At 40.7% G+C, this 18,389-nt stretch overlaps 1 protein-coding gene and 1 long non-coding RNA gene across 4 annotated transcripts in view; one reads left to right on the forward strand and one right to left on the reverse strand.

The window, feature by feature from the left end:
• Nucleotides 1–10,022: 10,022 nt before the first annotated feature.
• Nucleotides 10,023–15,282, reverse strand: LOC125481500. Its single transcript, XR_007261363.1, has 3 exons — nt 15,047–15,282; nt 13,076–13,163; nt 10,023–10,419 (listed from the first exon to the last, which is right to left on the reverse strand). It is a non-coding gene; the product is annotated as an uncharacterized LOC125481500 (long non-coding RNA).
• LOC109936707 (guanine nucleotide-binding protein G(q) subunit alpha) overlaps nt 14,480–18,389 on the forward strand; it is a 179,746-nt gene continuing 175,836 nt past the window's right edge. For all 3 annotated transcript variants that reach the window (XM_048593108.1, XM_048593115.1, XM_048593123.1), the window contains exon 1: nt 14,480–15,193. In XM_048593108.1, coding sequence (XP_048449065.1) covers nt 15,058–15,193 — 136 coding nt within the window. In that variant the 5' untranslated portion in view covers nt 14,480–15,057. The remainder of the gene's footprint in view (nt 15,194–18,389) is intronic.

Below are 18,389 nucleotides of genomic sequence, written 5' to 3' on the forward strand. Positions count from 1 at the left end.
ACTGTGAAAATGTTTGGAGGATAATTAAGCTAATTAAAATGTCCAACAGAGATGTCTGGAAAGGAATAACACATCCATTCACTATCATACAGCCTAATTTACATTTCTCAATGGGGAGAGCAAACGTAAAGCTCAAAGTAAACAGAGTAATTTATATGTTTTTGAAGGAAATCAAGTGAGTAGCAGAGAAGTGACTACCTAAACCAGCTGGTGAATAAAAAAAACTGTGGATGGATTTTATGTGACAGTGGTGGTCCCACCTACTTGTTGTATAACCTGGGGAAAACCCACTTCCATTGACCCTGGAAGCCACGACCAGATTTTGCTGGTTACCTCTGGCAGTTTGTTTCTTGATGTTTCAGTTTCCATCCTATAATGAGTGAGCATACTGCCCCTAAGACCACTGGTTAGTAATAGGTCCAGTAGCTCTCTGGTGGGAGCAGGAAGGGGAGGACAAATTCAGTGCCAATACCAGCAGGAATAGGAGGAGGCCCTGTTGCCGTTAATTGACCACTCAAGGGGCTCAACTGGCTCAGGGATTGGTAGACCTCCTGAGACATATCCCAAAATATTGGCAGAGGAGGATAGGTGATGAGCACTATCTATACTATCCAATCCTACCTAATTTTACATGCCTGCTTCCCAGCCCACTACCAGGAACATGTAAAATTCAAACCGGGCAATCAGCCTGGCTCAGCGGGTAGCACTTTTACTCCTAAATCAGAAGGTTGTAAATTAAAGTCTATCTCCAAGAAGTATTATCTTTTTCATCAATAAGGAGCATAAAGTCAAGCATTACGGAATATTGCAAGTGCTTAAAATCAGGAAATTTGATAAGTAATTTGAAAGATTGGTCTCTTTATAAAATCAAATCAAGTTTGCCCCTGGAATTTTACTTCCTTGTAATATTAAATTGAAAATTGTAGTTTCTTTCAGTCTGAGTCAGTAACGAACAAACTTCCTCTTGGAGAGACAGTTGCACAGATAGTCAATCAGGCACTAGTTGGAACTGGTTCTTGAGACAACAGGACCAAATTCAGATATTTTCAGAAAACAGAAGTTTTCTAAAATGTAAAATAAGTAGCATAAAGTCCAGTTCCACAGCATACACCAGGATGGATGGAAGCAGGGGGTGAGGAGGAAGAGGAGGCTGTTAGGGATCTTCCAGATTCTCAACAATGCGGGCAAAGGCAAGTTAGTTAGGAAAATATGATGAGATTGAAAAAATGAGATTCTTAATATTGAGGAAAAAATTGTCTGCTTTTCCACCCAAGTTTTGAACAGTGAGTTAGAAATCTCGCTCATGAATGGTGAAAGGTGTATTTGCATACATTTATGTCTGATTAGTACCTAATCATGCCTTATTTATATCCAGTTTGTTATTCACTCACGCGGCAAAGGGAACTAAACAGTGACAATTCCTGACAAGACAGTCAATGTGGATACCTGGCACTGGCACTCACTTCAGGTCATCACTTGCTGTTCTGAGCCTCCATCCTGGCCACCATTCCCCAACATTTCAGGACATGCTCCATGAGCAGCAACCACATGAACACTCCATCTACAACCACTTCACATCATCATGTCACAACTTTGACCGATATAAAATACTGCATTTTGGAGCATACTGATAGTTTTTGTTGTAATGCTGTTGCTGAGCCACATTGTGCACAGAGAAAGGAACCCATCTCATGGATTTGACTCTTTGCTTGTTTTCTTAACACTCACTCACTTTGCGCCTACTTGGATGATCACAGCATCTCTGTCTTTCTTTGCCTTGCCTTTTTTGCTTTGCTATCTCATTCAGAACCACTGGCTGACAGCACTCTGTTTTGCCATGCCTCTTTAGTGCCGACAGAAAACAAGGCAACTTGTCACATCAGGCAACATGAACAGCAGCGATCAGTCAAAATGAAGGACATGTTGCTGTATATGTCATGCTATATCAATGTCACACCTACAGCATGTGCCAGCCTTTGTGGAAAAAGCATGCAGTTCAACCAAATGATAATGTCTCAAAGCCTACAGGAAATACCCCTCAGTCAAGACAAGGAGGACAAAGCTCAATCAGGGTCAGTCAAGGGCATCGTTTGATCTCATTCTAGGACAGACAGTCGGTCATGCGGGGCAGTCAGGATTACGAATTCTGTATCATTACAGCACAGGGATTGGGCCACATTCAGTCCTGCAGGCCTTATGCAATCAGTCTGAGGATTACTGGTCAGGGAGCTGCACAGAGATCGGTCAGGGATCTGGTCATTCATCTGTTGAGGTTGTCCTTCCAAATGGATCAGAATGAGGATGGTGCCATAATCATTCCTGGAGATCTGTTCAAGAAGGTCAGAGGAGGACAACGGATATTGGGACAACAGCTGTGTTAAGTTGGGGAAGTCAGCTGTGGGGGCTGGAGGCAGCACATTGGACTGCAAAGGGACAATAATTGGAGCAACTTAACATAAAAGGTGGGAGATGATATTTCACAGAAGGACATGCCATATTATAGGGGAGTCAACAACAGTCACCACCACCCTGGTTTGGAAGGGGTGTAATACACCCCATGGTGTAAACTGTATGCCTGGGGCTCAGGTGGTAATATTTGTTGATGAAAGCATAAATGAAAGTGTTGGAGGACAATGTAGAAACTCAGAACTGGTGGGATTCAATTATCAGGCTGAGTCTGCGACTCACTCTGCAAAGTGTGACCTGTGTTACTTTCCATCTCATCTGAATCAAAAACACACAATGGAGATGAAAAATGCCTGCCTCCAAACCCAGCGTGGAGGAAATAAGGGTTTTGTTTTCTGACTGAGCACACAGCAAGGTGAGACCCCCTCAGGGGTCAATTGTATTAGTCAGACACTTACACAGTACAGAAGACATCTGTAATCAGAGGGTCCTGCATGTGCAATGCGTTCAGTGACCAAATCCTGGACACAAGCAACCTTGAACATGTAATTAATCTTTACAAATTTATCATACTTATCTATGTGAAGCTGAAGTATTCATAGGCAACCTTAAAATATCATCTGCATGCCACAATTAAGATGATCCAAGGTCTCATAAGTTGTATAAGGTCATGGAGCTGATTTCTTTTCATTTTAAAATATAAGTATTCACTGACATGCTCTTATATGCAATGCTACCTTTCTTGTGCGATGTGGTACGTGGGGGTTTCAGTAATTTTATCACACCTAAAATCTTCTCCCATATTTTTGTGATGTGGCTTGTGCTGCTACGTCACAATAAGGTCTCCCTTTTCAAAGGTCCATGTACAGGCATTCATGGCTGTCCTTGTCAGAGCCCCCCATGCCACAATGTATGGAGGACTATGCAAAATCGTCATGTGAATGCTGACTTCTTACATTACTAAGCAACCGTTTTGTTTCTGATATATTCTGCACAGCCTTATTTGAACCTTGACCAACCAGGTCACATTAGTGGCCATCATCACTGTGACCCTGGTGCTACAAAGGTGCAGGGAAATGGAGGACAAACATGACAGCAAGCCGAGGAGCAGCAGCAACCTCCAGAAACTATCAAACAGCCTCTACATAAAGAAGTTGCAGCTAAAGGTACTCTCAGAATACGCAGGAGATACATGACACGCAGAGTCAATTATCCTTGATGCCATTTCTTCAGATGAGTGAGGTGCAGTGTCAGCAAAGACTGATGATACCTTGGGACACCACCATAGAACTATACCAGCTGTTAGAGTAGGACCTGTGACCTGAAGTGCTGGGTGGCCATCTTGTCCAAGTGGCCGTCAAGGTGACAGCTGCATTAAGTTCTTGCAACTGGCTGCTTTCAAGGATACACTGGGAACAAGTGCTGGATCTCACATCTGTAAAAAAACAAATATATCTAGACTGTTACTGATGAAATTTGTGACAGATCATGCTGCTTCACCTCATTTCTTTGTGAAGAGGGTAATGCTGCACCTCGGGAAGTAGTTTGTGCCAACAGAACTGGCTGCCCCAGGTGCAGGACACTATAGGCTGCACACTGAGAACACCATAACATATTGTGGCTGACTTCATCAACAGAAAATGTTTGCATTTCATCATGGAAAATATTGTGAAGCTGTTAACCCTAGTGAGGGAATCTTGAACAAGGAGACACAGGTACAGACTAAGGGGACATTCATTTAAAATTGAGATACAAAGGAATTTCCTCTCCCAGTGGGTAGTGAATGTCTAGAACCTCAACCCCAGAGAGACTAAAAATATTTAAAGGGAAGGTGAATGGATTTTTGAATTATCAGGAAGTTGAGGGCTATGAGGAGCTGATACAAAAGAAGAGTTGAGACCTGGAGCCATGATCTTATAGAATAGTGTGGCAAGCTTGAACGAACAAATGTCCTACTCCTGCTCCTATTTCTTATATTCATAAAACCATAGTGAATGACAAGAATTGTCATGCCTTTGGTATTGTATAGGCTTGTAGCTACCCTATTAATAGTTGGCAGAGGCTAATGATCTCATTTGATAGCTTTGTTTAGGCATATGCAACGTAAGCAGATTGTGCCATTTTTCTTAGTTATGACTCCAATTGAACCGATCCATGAGACCACCACTCTTATAGGAGTGATGAGGCTCTGTCTGACCAAGCATTTAAAATTATTGAATGATTATTTGGTTAGAAATAATGTGCAAGGGTAAAATCAGGTAATTGGTATTAAGTAATGCTTATTTGAATAGTTGGTGCAAATATGATGGCCAATGGCCTCCTTCTGCATTGTTACACTTCTGCGCTACTGTGAAGCCTTGCAGGCTTTCCTTCAGCCTATCCCTTAAAGGTAGGGTACATAGGAGTAATGTACCTGTATTGGAAAAGCTTACCAGGAAATTACAATGCAAGTCATACTTGGGCTTTAATCTGGATTAGAATTTGTCATAGATGTTGTTTTGATGAACAAAGTAAAAGTAAGCATTTTAAACACTTTAAAAGCAAAAGAATTACCATTTCAGGACAAGTAGAGAACACATAATTGAAAGTTTGATTTGATTCAGTAGACAGGCTAATATCCATGTGCCAGGAAATTTCTCAGAGCAGCTCCTGCTCCACTGTATTACTTGGTTGAAAGTACTGTCAGCGGAGTGGAAAGAGACCCAGAACATTTTTTGATTTGATTTGATTTATTGTAGCCACAATGTACCTAATTACAGTGAAAAAATTTTATTTTGTGAGCAGTACAGGCAAATCATAGAAAACAAGGACATACAGATTGCAGGATGCTTAGACAGAGAGAAGCACACAAGGTTTTGGCTGCACAAGAGGTGCACAAGACAAATTAACATTAGCAAGATCAACATTATTTGAAGTTAGAGAGGTCCACTCATCAGTTTAATACCAGCAGGGAAGAAGATGTTCTTGAACCTGTTGGCGCATGTGTTCAAGCTTCTTTATCTTCTACCTGATTGAAAAGTTTGGAAGAGAGCATTACCAGGGTGTGAGGGGTGTTTGATGATGTTGGCAGCCTTTCGGCAGCAACCAAGAAGTGTAAATTGAGTCCATGGATGGGAGGTTGGCTTTCGTGATGGTTTGGGCTGTGCACACAAACTGTCTGTAGTTTCTCACAATCCTGGTCAGAACAGTTGCTGTACCAAGCTGTTATGCACCTGGTTAGAATACTTTCTATGCTGCATCTGTAAAAGTTGGTGAGGGTCCTTATGGACATGCTGAATTTCCTAAGCTGCCTGAGGAAGAAGAGGCATTGTTGAGACTTTTTAACCGTTGCATCTTTGTGGGAGGTCCAGGACAGTTTGTTGGTTATCATCACTTCTAGGAACTTGACACTCCTGACTGTCTCCACCTCAGCTCCATTGATGTAGATAGGGGTATGTCCTCCTCATTTCTTCCTGAAGTCAATGATCAGTTCTTTTGTTTTTCCGACATCGAGAGAGAGATTGTTATCATGGCACTACGATACCAAGCACTTTATCTCCTTCCTGTATTCTGACTCATCATTGTTTGATATCTGGCCTACCACGGTGGTGTCATCAGCAGACTTGCAGATGGCATTCATTTGGAATTTGGCTACACAGTTGTGGGGTAAAGTGAGTACAGTAGGGGTCTGAGAATGCATCCTTGTTGGGTGCCAGTGTTGAGGATTATCATGGAGGAGATGATGTTGCATATCTTCCCTGATTGCAATCTGTTTGTCAGGAAGCTGAGGATCCAGTTGCAGAGGGCAGAGCCGAGACCCATGTCGCGGAGTTTTGAGATCAGTCTGGAGGGGATAATGGTGTTGAAGGTGGAGCTGTAGTCAATGAGTAGGAGCCTGACGTAGGTGTCCTTGTTATCTAAACGTTCCACGCTTGAATGCAGGGCTAGGGAAATGGCGTCCACTGTGTGGATCTGTTTCACAGTAAGCAAATTGCAGGGGATCAAGGCAGGCTGGGAAACTAGAGTTGATGTGGGCCATGACCAGCCTCTCAAAGCACTGCATGATATAGAATCACAGCTACCGGGCGGTAATCATTGAGGCACGTTACATGTGTTTTCTTTGGGACTGGGATGATGGTGGTCATCTTGAAGCAGGTGGGAACTTCAGATTGTAGCAAGGAGAGGTTGAAGATGTCAGCGAATACCTCCTGGTCTGCACAGGATCTGAGTGCACGGCTGGGGACTCCATCTGGGTCCATTACTTTCCTCGGATTTATCCTCAGAAAGATCAATCTGACATGTGCAGCTTTGATAGAAGGAACAAGTGCATCCAGGACTGTTGGGCAGGTGACATCGCTCTACTGGCATTCTGCTCGAACTGAGCAAAGAAAGCACTGAGCGCATCAGAGAAGTATGTGTTCTTGTCTGCAATTTAGTTCTGCTTCATTTTGTATTCCATTATGTTATGTAGGCCTTGGCACAGGTGGCGGGTGTCAATATGGTTAGTTTGGGCCTCTAGCTTGGTCGGGTACTGACTCTTGGCTTCTCTGATGGCTTTCCGGAGGTCATATCTGGATTTTCTGTACAGGTCTGCGTCGTCAGATTTGAATGCTGCTTACCTGGTCTTCAGTAGGCAGTGGATTTCCAGGTTCATCCAAGGTTTCTGATTGGGGAACACACAGATTAACTCCTATGGCATGCAGTCCTCCATGCACTTGTTAATGAAGTCTGTGAAGGTGGTGGAAACTCATCTAGGTTGTCCGCTGAATTTTTAAATATGGCCCAGTCCATTGATTCCAAGCAGTCCCAGAGAAGCCCTTCCGCTGCCTCAGACCAGCATTGTACTACTTCCTGTGAAAGATCCTCCCGTTTCAACTTCTGCTTGTAAGCTGGGAGGAATAACACAGCATTGTGGTGCAATTTTCCAAAGTGCAGACGGTGTATGGAGTAGTAGGCATCTTTGATGGTTGTGTAGCAGTGGTCAAGGATGTTCAGTCCTCTGGTGGGGCAGGAGACCTGTTGATGGTATTTTGGTAGCACCTTCTTGAGGTTGGCCTGGTTGAAGTCACCAGCTACGATGAATAAGGCCTTGGGGAATTTTGTCTCCAGAGCACTTGTAGCTGTGTAAATTTCACCCAGAGCATTCTTCACTTTCACCTGGGGTAGTATGTAGTCTGCTGTCAGGGTGGCGGAGGTGAACTCATGCATGCGGCAGGTAGTAAGGGAGCATTTCACTGTGAGATATTCTAGGTCTGGGGCGCAGTAGCTCACCAGAGTCACCACGTAAGAGCACCAGGAGGTGTTGATTAGGAGGCATATCCCACTGCTCTTTGCCTTACCCGAGGATGCCATGCTATCTATGTGATGTATAGAGAAACCCTCAGCTTGCAAAGCACAGATCTAGTGACAGATTCATGCATTGTTGTGTTGATTGATATCTTTAATGATTTTATTGTTGTTTTTACATTGTCATCATAGGTTGGAGACTTTCTTATAGGGTTAGCATGTACTACAATATTATAATTTACTGCAGTTGAAGAGAGAGCTAACTTTTTTAAACAAAGATGACAGTACAGCCATATAGTTTTCTTTGAGCTAACTACCTTGCATCTAGGAACTTACAGCTCTTAAGTATAACCAGTTGCTATGGTTTTGGCATGATCGGTTGAAAATGAAATTGCAGAAAAAAGCATAAAGTGAACTTTTTTCCCTAGATGAAGAAATTGCATTGATACATAGCTTGTATGTGCTATTTGGAAGAGTGAAAAGATGAGCGATACAAATACATAGGAAAATAAATAAATAGTAAAGTATGAAATTGAAGCATAAATGAAAAACAAATGTCATTAAAAAAAAATTAATTACCATTTGTAAATCACCATTCATCCAAAGGAAAAGTTTTTCTCTATTTGCTTATCAAGATCCATTATAATTGTAAAAACCTCTATTAAATCTCTTCAGCCTTCTCTATTCCACTAGACTAGTTTCATTGCCGCAGGTTTCTCCCTTAATTGTAGTTTTTCAATCTTAATACCATCTCTTCTTTTTTTAAAATATTTTATAGCTTTGTTTTTATTTCTATGATAGGGTGTCTAAAGTTGCAGTATTCTCTAACAGTGGGTTCAAAAACTTTGTACAAATTTATCAAAATCTGGTTGTACATGTACTTTGTGTCCCAGTGTATACAACTGAAAATGCTGTTGTCCTTAACAAAGGAATAAAATAGTCATGTGCACATCTAATCCCATCTGGCATTCTTTTGTGTTCTGTATATCAATGCTAAATTGTTTTTGTGTGAAAATGCTATTGCCCTTAACTTAACAAATGAATAAAATAGTCATGAACACATCTAACCCTAACTCTACTCATCCAGTATTTTTAGGTGCTCTGTGTATTGAAGCTAAATTGTTTTTGTGTGTTAGAGATCAACACATATTCTCTTCCCCAGCACTCTACACCCCACCATCCCCAAATCCTCCACAACTATAAAGGGTGGCCCCTCCACACTTCACTTTAGCTCTGATGAAGAGTCACCTAGACATGAACCATTAGCTTGCTCTTGCCCCATGGATGCTGTCTGACCCACTGTGATGTTCAGCATTTGTTGTGTTCAGTATATATTGTCCTTCTTTGTCTTCCTGTTATCACTGATCTTACTGACCCTTTGACTAATCCCCAGCACTCCCTACTTGCATCCACCTATCACCATCCCACCTAGCTTCCCCAGCCCCACCCCTCCTCCCTCTATTTATTTCCCAGCTCTCTTCCTCCTCCCCATGTCTGGAGAAGGGTCCCTACCCGAAACGTCAACTTTCCTGCTCCTCTGATGCTCCATGAAATAATTGGTACTGTGAATTATTATAAAAAGTGGGCAGGGGGGGTTGAGCCTAATAATATTTTTTGCAAACTATCAAAATCCTGATAAACATACCCAGATGTGGAGATGGGGAAATGAGGGCTGCAGAGAAAAAGGCATATGAGGAAACACCCTACCTGGTGAATCCAAAATCCTCAATGTAGTTGTATTCAGTTTCATTTGACACAGATGCCATGCCTGATGCAGGCTCACCTGGTCATAATATCTCTGAAAGAATGAAAAATCTGCTCAATCATAGCACCTACACAACCTTAGTACAGTCCAAAGTGTTTGCAGCCAATTAAGTACTTTTTTGGAGTATAGTCACTGATGTAGTGTAGGAAGCATAGCAGCTAATATGTGGATAGCAAGATCCCACAAACATCTGTTGTGACATCATCTACCAACATAATAGCCAAAAACACCCTTTTCTTCACTTCTGTTGACTCATCCACTACCCCATGTTGTCAGATTGCTAGTTCAATATTCAGTATTAAATTAACAGCAAGCTCATCAAGCTAAGCATTGCAAACACTGACAGCATCATCTTTGGACCCCAATATAAAGTAATTTCAATTTCATTAATCTCAGTTACATCCCATGAATGAACAAAACACTGTCCTATACTCTAACCTGTAAATCAACAGTTGACATATATTCATCTCAGGGTGTTTGGAGAGAGGTGCTAAAGAGAGTGAAGTGGTTAATATACAGTCCCTGAATGTTAAAGAGCTCATTGTAGCAGGACAAAACAAGAATATCATTGAAACGTATGCTCAGATCACAGTACAACTGATATGAGTTTAATGGCCTCTACTTTGTAAAGAATGAAAGATAATTACATTGATTACAGGCTGTGCCAAGCAACCATCAGCAGATGATGGTTAAAGTGGAAAAGTGACTGCAAACATTTACTCTTGATTTATATATAGAATTGAAACAATTCAATCCACCACAGAGTATGTGGCAAAGATGGGAGACAATATATTATGGCTATGTAGGATGTGGGAAACATGTCCTCTCTCTTTCCATCTCTGTTTGACTGCAATGGGTTGTTGTTTAGCTGTTTCAGCCTGTTGTTGATTTGCATTATTCACAGATGTTGATGCTCATTGCATTTGATTCATTTTAAAAAATTCTATTGGGTTTATGGCTCTTTCCTGTTTCAGTGCTGTGACCTACAAAATACACAAACAGACAGATATTTTGTTTTTTAGAAAGTAATATTTGTTTTACATAATACTTGATTTGATTAAAAAAAGTGAAAAACAGGAGTACACAATTCAGCTCCTTGAGTCTGCTCTGCCATTCAATAAGATCATGGTTATTCTGATTGTAATCTAAAATCTGCATTCTCATCTATCTCTGATAACTTATTACACTTTTGCTTAACAGGACTCACTCTACCTCTGTCTTAAAAATATTCAAGGACTTCGCTTCTGTCACCATTTTAGGAAGAGAATTCCAAAGACTCACAATCCTCTGAGAGAAAATAAATTGCTATCTGTCTTTGTACAGTGATATTGTTTTTCTTTTAGATTGATGTGATCTTTGACATTTCAAGTTAACTATTGATAGTGGGTCTGTCCCTTGGAGTTTTTCTTACTCATTGGATATATCTATTGTGTCTTCTGAAATATCTCATGAAACGTTTGCCAATGCTCTGTTGATGAATTGTTTAACCTAATTTATCAATTCATTTTAGCCAGCTCTGATTTCATAATTTCCCCTTCTTTGAATTTTACAAGTAGTCTCAGACACTCTTTTCTCTCTCATACTGAATGTGACATTCAATCATATTATGGTTGCTGCCATTTATGGGAACCTTCATTTAATTAATCATCAGTTAATCTTATCTCATAGCATGCATGTCTTTAGTCAACTCCAAAACATGCCGTTCTGAGAAATTATCCTGAAATCTGTGAACTTCTCATCTCAGTTATCTTTTCTCATCTGACCTTTCCAGTCTAAATGCAGATTAAGATCTCCCATGAGATGTTAATGCTCCATTTTATCATGTGGTTACTTTTACAGGCCATGTACACCATAGAATCTCCAACGTGTGGAAAGAGGCCATTTGGCCCATTAAGCCTGTACCAACCCTCTGAACAACATCTCATCCAGATCCAGACCCAGACCCAGCACCAACCCTCCCCCCACCCTATCCCTGTAACCCTGCATTTCCAATGGCTAATCCACCTAGCCTGCATATCCCTGGACACTATGGGCAATTTAGCATGGCAAATCCACCTAACCTACACATCTTTAGACAGTAGGACGAAACTGCATCGTGTGACAGAAACCCACGCAGACGCAGCAAGAAAGTGCAAACTCCACACAGATAGTCACCCACAGCCGGAATCTAACCCAGTCCCTGGTGTTGTGAGGCAGCAGTGTGAGCTGCTGTGCCACTATGCCCTTCATCATGTCCACAAGTGACTTCTTGCTTTTATTATTTTTCATTTCTACCCAATCTGTTCCCACATCTTGGTTTCCTGAATTTAGGTCATCCTTCTCCATTGTGAAAATACCATCATTAATTAACAGAACCATCCTCCACCTTTTCAAGATTCATATAGCAATGTATGTCACCTGCAGCCATGTCTCTAAAATGGCTACCAGATTGTACTTACTCACTTCTTTTTACGTTCTCCAGTATTCTGTTTGGATTCAATGCTATATTCCTTCAGAAACAAAACCTTTAGCTTTATCTTTTTACTCTCTTTGTAAATTCTAGCCTTATTTCTTGGTTGACTCTTAGACTTGTACTCATTAACTTGTCCTATTATGGAGTGTTTATCATTTTGTCTATGAATAAACTTTCTTTTTGACCTCAATTCTACTGTTTTGTTTACCACATCTTCTCAAATTTGATCCCTTGCCTCCATTGTTTTATTTAAAATCCTCTCTAATTCTGTAGTTATGAACAAAGCCAGCCCCAGTATGGTACAGGGGGAACTATCCCATTGCTACCGATGCTTCCTTCACTAGTATTTCTCCCACACCACTCGATGAATCAGGTAGCGCAGCCTGTTCTTGTTGCAAACAGTAGTATCAATTTCCTAACTATACTGCCCCTTACTGCTAATATATTCTTTCTACAATGGTCAGTTAGCTTATCTACCTTATAGCTCCTACTCCCACCTAGACAAACTCCATAAAAAAACATTGACTCTCTCAAGCACGTGAATACAAAAAATTCACACACAAGGAAAAACAGGTAAGTTACGAAGTGAAGGGGGATGGGAGGGAATAAGTAACAATCCACAGAAGTCAGTTATATAACGATCTGGTAGATTGATACATCACATGATTTCAGTTTGGGTTTAAGAGGAGATGGAAATATAACAGTAACGTCACTGGACTAGGAATCCAGAGTCTGAAGGTAAAATTTCAGGGATGTGGGTTCAGATGTGACCATGATATGAACTTTGAATTCAATGAAACCTGGAATTTAAAAAAAAAGCTAGTCTAATGGTCACATTGTCGCTCATCTGGTTCACTAATACTCTTTAAGGAAGGAAATCTCCTGTCCTCGTTTGGCCTACATGTGACTCCAGACCCATTAGCAAGTAATTGATTCTTAACTGCTCTCTGAAATTGCCGAGCAAGCCACTCAGTTCAACGCCAATATTCGCCCAGCCACCTGACGCCCATGTCCCAGGTAGGAATGAAAAAAGATGCACGGTGCTTATCACACGGATCAATAGGTTATCATTGTATTCAACAATGATGGATTTTATCACTTGGTGAAATTATGTGATTGCATATATGGACATTCGTTACAATTGCTGTGCGTGTTTAAGCGTAACTATTGAACTGTGGATGGATTACCATGAGCATTCAGGAGACCGGCTTGCCAATAACGTCATGTAATTGTGTAATTACAATGGTTTCGAACGAAGAGTCAAGCCCAAGGAAACTGCAATCAAAAAACAATACAAGTATAAAACATGTGTGTCAATCAACTCGTCACATTAAATTGTCGTCAAATATGGGTGTTACAAGATAATCTGAAAAAATTACTGCACAACTCGCAAAACGGATTAATTTTTCCGTAGTACTTATATTAACATGACTGCATGTCACTAGTTTCGAAGATATAGATCTATTGGTCTAGAAAGTGTCTATTCACGACACATTCTGTGAACACTAAGTCTGACGTGATCGGGGATCTTGTGAAATTGTGTAGATTAAAACAGGTTAGTTATATAAGCGGCACTTGGCATCTTGCAGGACAAGCACGAAGTTCGTCCCCGACCTCGCAATAAGATCGTGCTCTGCTGCATAAATACCAAAACTTCAACATAAAAATATACCATGGCTACTTACAGTGAATAACTTGAGTTTTGTTAACGTAATCTCAATGTTAAAGTTAGAGGTTATAGTAACTGTAGCCTTTCAATATTATAGCGTCTTCCCCAAAGCATAAAAATGACGAAAGGAACACAGCAACAGTATTTATTACTTTTGTGTAAAAATGCGTTTGTGTCATTGAATCTTGTAGATGAAATTATACAATGGTCTTAATGATTCAATATCAATATGGGATATTCAAACATATGAAAGCGCGGGTTCATTTATGAACATTTTGTCATTTTGAGTGAAGTTGATCTGAGTGTTTCGGGATAGGTTTGAATTTGGACAAGGAGTGCCCTCTTGTTGATCCGCGGATGTTCTGGTCACTGGAATACGGAACAAGGCCATTGGAAACCGTCCGCCCTGTCTGAAATGAACATCACATCGTTACACAGACTATATTACTCGGCTCTCAACTACTGTAACATCAAATGATGTCCTGGTAATACACCTCGGCTGGGAGGTGGGTGGAAGAAAAGAATGATGGCTGGAGATTTGCTACTTGTATTACAATTTTCTATGCCCCTCCAGCAGAATTCACTTAAACTCTATTTTAGTCATAAAATCCGCCCTTTCTCTATTCATTTAATGCATTGAGACACCATCGTTTCAAATAAAATCAGGGCCGAAGAAGCTTTATTCTAATATAAAAATGATAAAGTGTGTATACAAAATTCTATGTGAAACAGAATATTGCGGAGGAGAATTTAAAAAAAAGAGGGCGCGTTGTCCAACACATATTTTCATTTTCCATTTTACTGTGCTTTTTTTAAAAATAAAAAAAGTGTTCCCAAGGTGTGTGCAGTGCATGTGATTTTGCAGCTGTATTCCCAGTTCCCAGGCAGAGGGAGGTGGCATCCGCCATTTTCGCTCCAGTTTACCACGCCCGTGGATCTAGCGAAAAGCGGTAGCAGCAACAACACTTCTCCGTCTCTGTTCTTCTGCTCGTTTTCGGAAACTAGCTGCGAACATTTGAGGGAGGAGAGTGCTCGCGATTAACGTCCCGGCAATCGGGCGATTTTTATGTCTGCGCCTGCTGCGAGAGGGAGAGAAAACTAAACAGAGGAGTGAAAGGGGTTGCCGCAGGATATTGTTGCATCCCTTCCCAGAGCGCGAGGACAACATCAAGGGAGATCGGAGACCCTCCCCTGGCCAGCTTTGGATTGCAAGAGAATCAGCGTCAGACCTTCCCTCTCTCGGCTTGTGCTTTCTTTTTGGAGAGGAAACAGAAATTCATCGTCTTTCTTCACCGTTCCACCCCCGACAGCTCTTTTTTTTTGAAACTCCCAGTGAATTCTCCATGTTTAGTCAGACTGTAGAATATTGAGAGGAGAACACCCCCCCCCCCCTTCCTTCCCACCCACTCACTCCCAATCCACTCCACTCCACTCCTTCCTCCCGCCACCTCCAAGCACACACACGGGTCGCAGAGAAAGACACACACACCAGTCGGCTACATGACTCTCGACTCCATCATGGCGTGCTGCCTGAGCGAAGAGGCGAAAGAAGCCAAAAGGATCAACGCGGAGATCGAGAGGCAGCTCCGGAGAGACAAGCGGGATGCACGGCGAGAACTCAAGTTACTGCTGCTCGGTAAGTCTTACAGCTGAAGGGGACTCGGGGTTAGTTCGTGAGGGGGGATTGAGAGTAGAGGGAGGAGGGGTGGGTTAAAATAAAAGTTCACATTCGCTAAAAATGGAAATAGTTTACATTTTTTTAAACATTCTACCTCTTCCTTCCACCCCCAACACGGGAATGTAATAGACTGTGTCCGTCCCGTTTCTCCGAGTGATTCGGATATGTGTAGTGGGGTGCATTGTTGTTAACCTGTCACTTGTGCTTATTTATTTATTTATTCTTAATTTAGTAAGAGTTGTTTGTAATGGGAATGAATTTTGCCGACGTTGTTTTCAGTTCTGGATGCGTAACCCAGAATATGAGGCAGCTAATGTTATTTTTTCATAACCAGAGTGTCTTGTAGGCGAAAATAGCTGGCCTATTTGCAGTAATGGCTTATAGCGATGGTCAGCCTTGTTTAAATGTAGCCATTTTCCATAACGATAGTATGAAAATGTTTGGTCAAGTTTCGCGATCTGGATGTAGATGAGTTTTTCCACTATGCTGATGTTACTGGAATCTTGTAAAAATTGAACCCACCTTTACCCATTCTGAGCAATTTGCACATTGCTATGTCTAAAGGAAATGAACATATACTTAGTATGTAACTTATGCATTCATTATTGTGAAATTTGCCTTGAAGCATTGTGCGTTTTCCTGCATAAGCAATATTCTCAAAACACTCGTCTATTTTAATAGGTGAGATTTTAAAGTTGTGTGTGGTTGAACATCTTGTGTTTAGTGAAATGATGCAAGTTTGAATAACACAAACATTGTAGTTACTGTACGTTGACTAAACTATTACCACAAGTCATCTCATAAATTAGCATCTGTTTTTGTGCAATTTCAGATTACTAAATGCACCTAGTAAATGTAACATTCACAAAATAGTAAAAATAGGTACTTTTTGATAATGTTTATTACTTTCTAAATCTTCATTTCAAAAGCCTGGAGATGCCTAAACCTCTTCCATGTTTTTTTTTAATTTTGAGGAACAAGAGTGCAGACCAGTACAGGATGAACAGTGTAGCTAGAACAATCCTTTTTACAGTTAGGACAAAGTGGAGAAGTGCTTTCAACTTAACTGTTCCAAGCGCTTTACAAAAAATGAGATATATAAGAAGGCATGTTATTGTGTCTCTGATTATATGATTAGATTGTATGATTGTGTTCAGCCAGAGGCAGCAATCCTGTTACACCAATGTCAAATTTTGTCAGAGGGAAAAATTTGCAAATTGACAATAAGGGAAGAGCAAGGGAATAATTTGAGCCTCATCAAGAGTGGAAGCATTTCTTTTAATGAAAATAAAGACTTTCATATTTCAAGAAAGGTATTTTGTTTCCAGTGGTGAAGACATGCATTGTTTTTGACTCTGTTGTATTCATTCGTACATGTTCTTGTTTTTGAACTGGAAATCGTATTGATCACTTTATGGCAAGAATTCCTCTGTACGTAGCAAAGAAATAGAATATCATTGGCTCCGCCTTTGCACCCAAAAGGTATGTTTGCTAGTTTGTTTTAAGTAGTGACAGGGGTCCAGGTCAAATCACATTTCTTTTATCTGTTTGACATACCAATGAATTATATGTATACTGAAGCAATACCGACATAATTGTATAGTTAAACTCATTAACCATATGTGCTCAAGGTTGCCATAACTGTTCATGAATTGAAATCCGCATATAACGTTACCTTACTGTTTAAGACTTGTAAAGGCTACATGAGTTACTTTGACATGACAGTCCAAATTTTGTTCAAACATCTGTTCAGTAAAATATAAGTTATTAATCCATGAAAGACTTATTTATCAAGATTGAACTCACAATGTGTTCCTGGTGACCTGCCTCCAACATGTTGGAAAAAAAAGATAAAAATGTTGGGTGGCACAGTGGTTCTCACTGCTGCCTCACAGTGCCAGGGACCTGGGTTCGATTCCACCCTTGGGCGACTGTCTGTGTGGAGTTTGCATGTTCTCCCGTGCGTGGATTTCCTCCTGGTTCTCTGGTTTCCTCCCGCAGTCCAAAGATGTGCTGGTTAGATGGATTGTCCATGCTAAATTGGCTGTCGTGTTCAGGGATGTCTAGCTTAGGTGGTTTATAGGGGGATGGGTCTGGGTGGGATGCTCTGAGGGTCTGTGTGGACTTGTTGGGCCGAAGGGCCTATTTTCACACTGTAGGGATTTGATGATTCTACCTCCGTCATGACAGTGGGGTATGTTGAGGACCCAGCCAAACATGTTCAAGTATCTGTACATGCTACCAGTGATGTTATTTTGACATGACACATTAAATCTTGTTTCTATGTGACATATTGAGTCTTCAACTTGTTACATAAACATTTTTCTGCACTTTGATTTTTAGAAGGTTGAACCATCTGATTTAATATGGATTTGATTTGTATCATCGTGGATTACATCATTACACCACAATAGAGCTTAAAAACGATTAGCTGCAGCAGTATTGGGTTATAAGGTTAAAGTAGGGGAATGCAGATAATGCAATTAAAGATTCCAATGCGGCATTCACAATGACAATACCTGGCATCTGAGTTGTACTTCTGACTGCACTAATGTTTGTGTTGGTGTGAAATAGTATTTACATTGAGGTATTGACTGACAGATCTTGCAGCTTGGACTGTGGGTGTTGCTGAACATGATTTGTTTGATTTATATTAACAGTGCTGTATTATTATTGTGTGTAGATATTATCACCATTGTTAAGCCTATGAAGCAGATACTAATCATACAAATGAGATTTGTTATGTCTAAAACTAAATTGCGTCTTCCCACCGATGTTCACCAGATAAGTGATCTTTTAGGCTTTTTAATTGTTTACCATTACAACCTACTTAGTCCATATGAAAAATATATTATAAATGTGAAATGCACACGAGACCCTATGGAACTGTCAATGTTAGATATGAGTGGCTTCTTTTAATATGTGCAGTCGAAGTCCAATTATTTAAAAATATGATTTTAAACATCATTTGGGTATTCCTTGCATCGTAAGGCATCTCCTGCTGAGGGCCAAGTTAGTGTGTTCCTCTGAAGTATTCATGGCCTTTTTGGCCGTCTGCAGCTGGGTTCAACAATTAGACCTGAGATATCAGAACAGGAAACACATAATTTAGCATTTTAGTGGAAAGATCATGAAAATCATCAACATTACAATC

This window comes from Rhincodon typus, chromosome 3 (assembly GCF_021869965.1).
Source record: "Rhincodon typus isolate 14 chromosome 3, sRhiTyp1.1, whole genome shotgun sequence".
NCBI lineage: Eukaryota > Metazoa > Chordata > Chondrichthyes > Orectolobiformes > Rhincodontidae > Rhincodon > Rhincodon typus.